Source organism: Bidens hawaiensis, unplaced genomic scaffold, assembly GCF_021521415.1.
Source record: "Bidens hawaiensis isolate Kalapana, Puna unplaced genomic scaffold, B.hawaiensis_p1.1 tig00025784_1, whole genome shotgun sequence".
NCBI classification, from domain to species: domain Eukaryota; kingdom Viridiplantae; phylum Streptophyta; class Magnoliopsida; order Asterales; family Asteraceae; genus Bidens; species Bidens hawaiensis.
In genome coordinates, this window is record NW_027494129.1 from 157,782 (window position 1) to 166,684 (window position 8,903).

Consider the following 8,903-nt stretch of genomic DNA (forward strand, 5'->3'; position numbering starts at 1 on the left):
GGTAGCATTAAACAGGTTTCTGGCCAACCACGCTGCTAAATCTTACCCGTTAATTTTAACACTAAGGAACTGCCTCAAAAAGGCACAATTCAGATGGACTACGGAAGCCGAACAAGCGTTTCAGGAAGTCAAGAAGTGTTTAATGGAATTACCCACGTTAACGGCTCCTCACGCGGGTGAACCATTAACACTATATTTGTCGGCATCTGACATTGCTGTGGGGGCTGTCCTATTGACAGATAGGAAAAATATCTAAACTCCAATTTATTACATCAGTAGAACACTGTCGGACCCTGAAACTAGGTATTCGATGTTAGAAAAATTGGTGTTGGCGCTGGTTTATGCCGCCAGACGGCTCCGCAGATATTTTCAAGGCCACCCCATCAATGTGTTAACTGGATACAAACTCAAGAACGTGTTGAGTAAGCTTGAATTGTCCGGTCGGCTGGAAAAATGGGCCATCGAATTGGGTGAACACTCGATCGAGTATAAGCCAAGACCGGCAATCAAAGGACAAGTGCTGGCGGACTTCATAACAGAAGTCCCGCAACACAAAGAACAAGAATGTTTGATCGAACAACAATCCCAAGCACCTCCGGAACAGGGAAAAGTCTGGTCATTGTTCACGGACGGAGCTTCAAGCAGCGAAGGGTCAGGTGCAGGCTTACGGCTAGTCAATCCTGAGGGGTATGAATTCACGTACGCCATCATATTAGACTTCAAAATTACCAACAATGAGGCAGAATATGAAGCCTTCCTGGCAGGACTGCGGATAGCGAAAAAGCTTGGGGTAAAGCATTTGGAAGAACGGGTGGATTCTATGCTAATTGCAGGACAAATAAACCGAACATATGAAGCCAAAAACGATGTCATGGCTTCTTATTTGTCACAAGCAAAAGTCTTAATATGCCAATTCTCCTCTTTCAATGTCGTTCACATTAAGAGGAGTGAGAATAAATCGGCGGACACTCTTAGCAGGCTAGCTTTAACGAATTTTGAGCATTTTGCCAAAGATATTCGCGTCGAAGTTCTAGATCATCCATCCGTTCCACAAAATCAAGTCCTAGTATTTCAAACCGGCGTTGAATCATGGATAACGCCCATCAAAGCGTACTTATCTTTCGGAGCACTTCCAGCAGGAAAGGCCAAGGCTCGGAAGATTAAGCACAAAGCTTTGAATTACCAGTTGACTAATGGTATCTTATACCGGAGATGATTTCTTGGTCCGTTGTTACGTTGTGTAGACGCAGAAGATGCAAATTATTTGATCCGAGAAATTCACAAAGGCATTTGCGGGTTACACGCGGGACCAAGAATGACAGTTTCAAAGATCATGAACGCAGGGTACTTTGGCCCGGCATGCATCTAGACGCTGTGCAGGAAGTCAGAAAGTGTGATTCATGCCAACGTCATGCCCCCAACACCCTGCGCCCAAAGAACCAACTGATTCCAGTTACATCTGCCTGGCCGTTCCAAAAATGGGCTATTGATATTATGGGACCTCTCCCAGAAGCCCCAGGACGAGTCAAGTTTCTGATAGTGGCCATTGATTACTTCACCAAATGGGTAGAAGCCAAACCGGTTGTATCAATCACAGCTTCGAGCGTGAAAAAATTCCTGTGGGAATTCATTATTTGCCGGTTCGGTCTCCCGCAAGAATTGGTAAGTGACAATGGGACCCAATTCGCTGACAGCGGATTGCAAGAATGGTTGAAAGAACTTCAAGTTATTCAAACCTTTACATCCGTAGCTCATCCGCAAGCGAATGGTCAGGTCGAAAGGACTAACCGAACTATCAAAGAGGGGATCAAGGCAAGGCTAGGGACGAAACGAAAAGGTTGGGTGGATGAATTGCCTCATGTACTATGGGCCTTCCGTACCCAGAAGAACTCCAGTAATTTGGAGACACCCTTTAGCCTAACCTATGGCTCGGAAGCCATGATCCCCGCAGAGATCGAGATTTCATCCGCGAGGGTTCTATTAATTGATGACAACGATCACGAACTCAGGATGAATCTAGATCTATTGGAAGAAAGAAGAGAATTAGCATTGATTCGCGAGCACAATTAGAACAGACAGCTTGAGAAATATCACAACTCGCGAGTCCAAAATTGCAAATTCGATGCGGGAGACTTTGTCTTCCGCAATACTGAGGCTTCCGGTCAAGAGCCTCCGGGCAAGTTAGCCCCAACTTGGGAAGGACCTAATAAAATTAAACAACTACTATCCAAAGGTGCCTATAAGTTGGAGAAGTTGGATGGGACGGAAATCCCTCGAACATGTAACGCAGCACTGTTAAAGATGTGCTATATATAGCAGTTTTATTTGCTTCTTTAATTTTCGGCATGCGTTCCCACATAGACTGGCAAGTTATGCAATTTCTTTTATTGAAAGAAGGCCTATACCCAATGTATGAGAATGCCCAGTTAATTCCATGTTATTTTATTAAGTTGTAATCTTTTATTGACAAAACCGAAGTTCCAAAGAAAGTGCACCGGAAGATAGAGATTACAATACATAAGACAAAGTGCACCGGAAGAAACACAAAGACTTCTTATTATTGATCAAAAGAGATTACAATATAGGAAGAAAGATTTACAAAGAAAAATACATATACGTCTACGGGGTGACATTCTCGTGTTCCGCAGTATCTTTGGCTTCCTCATCTTCTTCCTCCTCCTCAAGATCCAGCAGCTCCTTTAATTGCTCCATGGCATCGTCCTTATCCGCAAGCTCTGATATATGGTCAGAAAGGGAAAATTTTAAGGTGTCAAACTCTTTAGTTTTCTCAAGAAGGATAGCAGCGGTATCCTTGCCGGTCAGAACGTACTCCTCCGGAACTTTGCCCTCAGAACAAAACTTATACCCTTCCTCAAAACCCATCTGTCGGCCTGCTTGCTCGGACGCACAGAGAAGCACCACAACACAATTCCCAAGATCGTCGTTGTTCCGGATATCAGTGATAACCTGTTAAGTCAAACAACCACGCGTGAGTACAAACAAAAACATATGTTAATTAAAAAAAACTGGGTACCTTGGGAATCGCTGTTGACAGAAGCCATTTCTTATCCGCCTGAGACCAGATAAGATCCATCTTATGTGCAGCACACTCCAAGGCTTGGTCTCGACTCTTAGCATTAAGGTCATACAAGCGCTTGTCCTTGGCTGTTGAGTCAGCTTGAAGGATCTTTATCAGCTCAGCTTGGTCATCCAGCTGTTTCTGGAGAGCAGCTTTAGCTTCCTCAGCAGCAAGTTGTTCGGTTTTCACCGCCTCCATGGCCTGACGGCTATCTTGGGCGTCAGTTAACGCCTTAAGGGCTTCTTTCTTGGCACCGAGCAAATTTCGCTCGGTTTCCTCTAGCTCATCATTCATGGCCAACCAATCACGACGTATCTCCTGATTGGTGGAAATAGTGTTCGCCATATGATAAGAGTTGGACTCTAAGAGTTCCCGGCGGATGCGACGGCGTTGTCGTTCCTTCTCAGCAGGAGAAAGACTTTCTTCAAGATATTCTTGGCAAACGTCTGCATCATTCAACACTGAGTTCCGGCGCAACGAACAGCGAGGTCTATGTGGAGCAGTATCTTCCTCCACCTGAGATGAGGAAGCTTGCCCCCCATAGTGAAAAACACTAACCCCACCTTGATCCTGGAAGAAATGCTCTGGATGAGGTGGGGATGTAGGAAGTTGATCGGATTCACCAACCTCCTTCTCCTTGACAGGAGAATTATCTGACAAGTCGATTGGATCTGGAACAGTGTTTAGCGGTGAGGTTGGAGGAGTCGGACGACGTGAGTCCTTCAAACCTGAAATAAAAAAATAAAAAATAATAATAAAAAACTCTTTAATTACCAAGGAGCGACAGATTGAAGTATAATCGCAAGGGTTCAAAACTTACCTTTAGAAGCATCTTGGGCGGAAAGCTCTCGAAGACGAACTCCCAGGTCCGGGACTTCAACCTGATTTTTCTTCTTTTTCTTCTTCTTAGGCGCCGCATCAGAAGGCTGTGCTTTCCGCTTGCAAGCAGCCTTGGAGATATTAGCATCTGTAACAGGAGGTTCTCCCTCAACGGATTGAGGACCACCTTCCTCGCCTATCGTTAGGTCGGCGGTGGTTTTCAAATCCTGCCTACGGGTCAAACCTACAGTGGAAGGTGAAGGGTTAGTAGCACCAATCCGTTAACCCTTCCTCGCAGAGTGACGACTCTTCGCTAGACGAGAGGATCACTATCACCCCGCTCGAAGTAACGGCGGTTATAGGTTGAGGTTGAAAAATACCTTCACACTTGGTGACAAACTCCTCACCTTGTGCGAATAGCGCCTCGGAGACAAGAGGCTCCGGAGTAAGAATAGTGGAGAAAACGAAGTTATTCCGCGTACGTTCCAAAAATGGTACATCATGCTGAGTAATAGGACGGCGAACCATCATGCCTCCCATCTTGTCCACAAGAGTAGAAAGGATCGTACCTTCAACTGCAGTCGAAGAACGTTAAAAAAAGTAAACTGGAAAGCCAGAATATTACAAATAAACACTTACTCCCATCAGAATTCTCATAGTAAGGCTCCAAGGTAGGAAACGACCACAAACGACTCATCCGGGCATGCACCATCTCTCCCTCATGAATGGGACGCATGGGCGTCAGAGTCTTTGTTAAAGTAAAAAACCAGGCACGACCTTCGTATTCGGAAGCAGGGACTTCCGGCAATTTGTCCTTTGGCTTCCGGTAAGTCATGGCAAATCGGATAACATCCTCACGGATCCAAAAGAATTTTGCCTTCCACCCATGAATACTACGAAGCCATTCAAAGCCAATAGTTCATTTGCCGGTGGGGGCGAAACCATACCAGCCTTCACGATAGGTCATCTTGTAGAGTGCGGCGAACATCCCGATAGAGGGATCATAGTTGTGTGCTTCGCAACAGAACTCGAAATGTCGAATTCTAAGCATTCCAAAAGGATGAACCTGGGATAAGTGAATCCCGTAAGCCGTCAGGACCGACTGCACGAACTTGGTCACGGGTAACCGGAAGTTCCCGGTGGTGAATTGGTCCACATAAACGGCCATTTTCTTCGCCGGGGGCGCCGTCGCAATGGCTCCTTTAGATGGACGTTCGTCTTCCCACTCCGGAGGAAAACCATATACATTTTTAGCATCTTCAAAGTCCTTCTCTTTAACGTCGCATCCGACTTCATTAATAGCGGGGGGATTTTTCTTCTAGGCAGCCATTGGAATCGATTAATACAAGGCGGATATAGGAAAGCAAAGTTCTCTGATATGAATGAAAGCAAAAATATGTAAGTTATAAGAATGGGTTGAAGATATCAATGCCTATTTATACTCATCGCAATTAATGCGACCGTCTGACTGACAAAAGAAAGAGAAAAATGGACCACAGAATGTCTGACACGTCAGGCGGGAGATTCGAAAAAGCGTTTACAGGCTGTCAAATAGGCGTTTTACACGTCTTGTCAGCCATCGCCTAAAATCATCTCTCCGTCACGTTACCGATACTATCCAATTTACACCAAGTATAAAATTCAGAAAGAAAAGATATCTTATAAAGATATTATCAACATCAAGTTCTTTTCATTAATATTCAAAATAGTGATTACAAAAACCTTGAAAAGAAAATTACAAGTTCAAGTTTTAACGCCTACACCTATCCTATGGGTTCTAAGGCGTCGTGTCTTCCGGAGCATTCTGGGCGGCATCTTCCGCCTTGTCATCATCAGACTTGTCGTCATCAGATTCGTCATCATCAGATTCATTATCAATGTATACTCGCAACTATTTCACGACATCTTCAGACAAGGCAAACTCTGGAAGCATATGTTGTAGCGGAAAGGTTAGACCGTCATATTCTTGGACCCGCATGCCAAATTCTTGCTCCGCGTCAAGTCCGTGAAGGGGATGGCTCTCAATAGGTTATCCGGACCGGGCAAATGCCAACCCTTCGTTGAAGCCTTTCACCCGGCCAACCCCTTCAGAAGCAGTCGTCAAGTTCACAAAGCAATCAGTAAGCTCTATACTTCTCTTAATATGACGGATGACCTATAAACGAAGTTTTTTAAACATCATAAAAGAAAGTAGACAAAAGTTAAGCAGTATCCAAGAGGAACTTATCGAGTCAAGACCACAGTTGAGGAATTATTGCCTCTCCCGCTCAGCGTGTTCCGCCCTACCACGAAGTTCTTGCAACTCGGTAGAGGCACGGTTACTAGCTTCAGTCTGAGATTGCAAAAGGGAGTCGTATGCATACTGCATTTCGACAATAGTCTTGTCTTTCATTTCAGACTGTTCCCCTTGCAATCTCAAAGCTTATTCGAGTTCTTGGACCCGAGCGTTTTGTTGAGACACTTCATCCTGTGCCTTCACCAATTCGTCCTTTTTCCTTTGAGTTTCAGCTCGAGAGGCTTCAAGGGTGGCATTAGACCTTTCACAGGCCTCTTTCCACCGTTTAGCAGCATCAGCATTCCGCTTTTTCTCTTTTTGGAGTGCAACTTCGGCGTCAGATTGTTTCCACCTAGCTGCACTCGCTGCTTTACGGTGATCCTCGGCTTTCTTCTCCGCAACTTTCAAGGCCTCGGAAGCCGCACCAAGCTTCCCGCCCATTGATCGCCACTCTCGCAAGATTTCCTGACTGCAGGCTAAGCTGTTAGTCAAGGAAATAGTCAGATCAGTATGTAGTTCCTGGCGGGAGTGAGTTCGTTGATAAGCCATTTCAGCAGGAGGCATACAGTGCTCAACGAAACTCATACAGGTCTTGGGATTAGAAACCCGAGACCCGTTGACAATGTCCCAAGACGGGACGAACAAATCATAGTCTCCCCCCAACTGAACGTTCTCAAAATACTGGGAATTGGAAGTCTTAAGACGAACAGGAGTGGAGGAAGACTGATGAAGCCCGCCTTGCGAGGAACCCCCTCCAGCCTCATGGATAGATAGTCCAAAAAAGAAATCGTCTTCCCCACCCGATGCAAAGGGCGAAGAAGTAGGATTGAATTGTGGACTGGATTGAGGAAGAGGTTCATCAGCCTTAAAGCCTTCCGCGGTGACTTCAAGGTTCTCATGCTGAGAACCAGTGGCATCCCCACCTTGGAAAAGATAATCTAATGACCCGGTAGTCATTGGTTGAACATTAGACCCCTCCACAATCGTTTCAACAGGAGGGGTAACAGGCTTGACCGCCTCTTTCTCCGGAGGAGGCGACGGTTGCTTTTCAACATTTGGTGTCGGCGTTGACAGGTTACCAAATGTGCGTCCTTTAGCAATGGACGGATCTGCGTAAGAACACCATAGTCAGATCTCATTACTATGGTTGACAAAAATTAACAAGCAAGAACTCACCAGTCACCGTCCCTAATCGCTCCGCAAGGTTGGGTGGTAGTGGTTTCCTTGGACGATGTGTCCGGGGCTTCTTCGTTTTTGGCCCCTTCTCGGCGTCCACAGCGCTAGTACCCGCGTCACTCGCATGTGATGCACGGAGAGAACTCTTCTGGTAAAGTTCTGCCAACAAATGCGAGACAGATGAAACTTCAGAAGCATCATCTGAGATTTCCCCCTCAAGGAGGGAAGATTCGTCACTTAGAATGACGATCGTCCCATCGGAGGTCTGCTCATTAAGAGAAGGAGGGTTTAGAATGTACGCACCTGTTTCAAATATAGCCTCCGAGACAATCGGTTCGGCACGCACTTTGACAGGAAAGAGGAAATGTTGAGCAGTCCTCTCAAGGATAGGCGCATCCTTTACGTCACGGATAGCCTTACCCACACAGCCCTTGCCATCATCTAGGGCGTTCAACATTGATCCAAAACCTGAAAACAACTGCAAATGTTAGCAATAAATACTCAAACATGGAAGAGTAAAAGAACAAGATATTTAAACTTACGGCCGTCTAGCCTAATATAAACAGGCTCCATTAAAGGAGAAGGCCATAAACGGCTCATGCCTGCCCAAACAAGAGCTTCCTCAGGAAGTGCCCGCATAAAAGTTGGCGGAGTAGTAAGCTTGCGAAACCAGTCACTCTTCTCATGAGCGGCTGGTGTAATATCAATAAGAGCGTCGTTTGGAGAACGACGAGTCATGGCCTCGGGCACCACGTCCTCGGAAATCCAAGAGAATTTTTTCTTCCAATCCTTGGAAGTATCCTCGGTTACGCTACCGATAACTCTATCGGGCAAGCTATGACAAGTGTACCATCCCTTTCGGTTGGCCATCTTGTAGAATACAACAAACCTGTCCAACCGGGGAACTAGGTCATGTGCCATACACACAAACTCGAAGTGACGAATTCGCATGACGGCATGAGGACGGAGTTGAGATAAGTGAATCCCAAACGCCTTGACCACTCGTTGAAAGAACTTCGTGACAGGAAGGCGAAAATTCCCATGGTCAAAGTAATCAGCTTATAAAGCCATATTTCCTGGAGGAGGAAAGCTGGCTATGAAACCAGCAGAAGGGAATTCCGGCCCCCATTCCGGTGGAATACCATAAGTCGTTATAAGTCTTTGGTATTCCTCTTGGTCCCAGCAGACTTCTACCTCATCAACCTCAGACTGAGCAAGCGCCACTACAAAACACTTGGTGGAATATAAGGTTATCTCAAGAAAGATTAAATGGTAGATCGAAGAAAGAAAACAAGTTCGTATTCAGAATCCAAAGGCAATAAAACTTCAAAAAGAAGTTAACTCCCTCTATTTATACCCACCGCAATTAATGCGATGGGATACGAACAGTGGAGAGAGAAAAAATCGCCCAGTATCAGACCGCCACGTCACGCGGGAAATTCGAAAAAGGGGAAAAGTTGTACAGTCGGGTACAGTAACAGCCGTCACAAACGTCCTGTAACCTGCACACGGGCCTGCGAGTGGTCAACTTGTCCTTTTTCATGATTATCCACA

The 8,903-nt window shown here is 45.7% G+C and overlaps 1 protein-coding gene across 1 annotated transcript; it reads left to right on the forward strand.

Annotated features, from left to right (window-relative positions):
- The first annotated feature begins 310 nt into the window (after positions 1-310).
- Positions 311-1,216, forward strand: LOC143572246 (uncharacterized). The gene is made up of 2 exons (XM_077057459.1): positions 311-790; positions 944-1,216. Exons 1-2 carry the CDS (start codon positions 311-313, stop codon positions 1,214-1,216), a joined length of 753 nt encoding a protein of 250 aa, XP_076913574.1.
- The last annotated feature ends 7,687 nt before the right edge of the window (positions 1,217-8,903 follow it).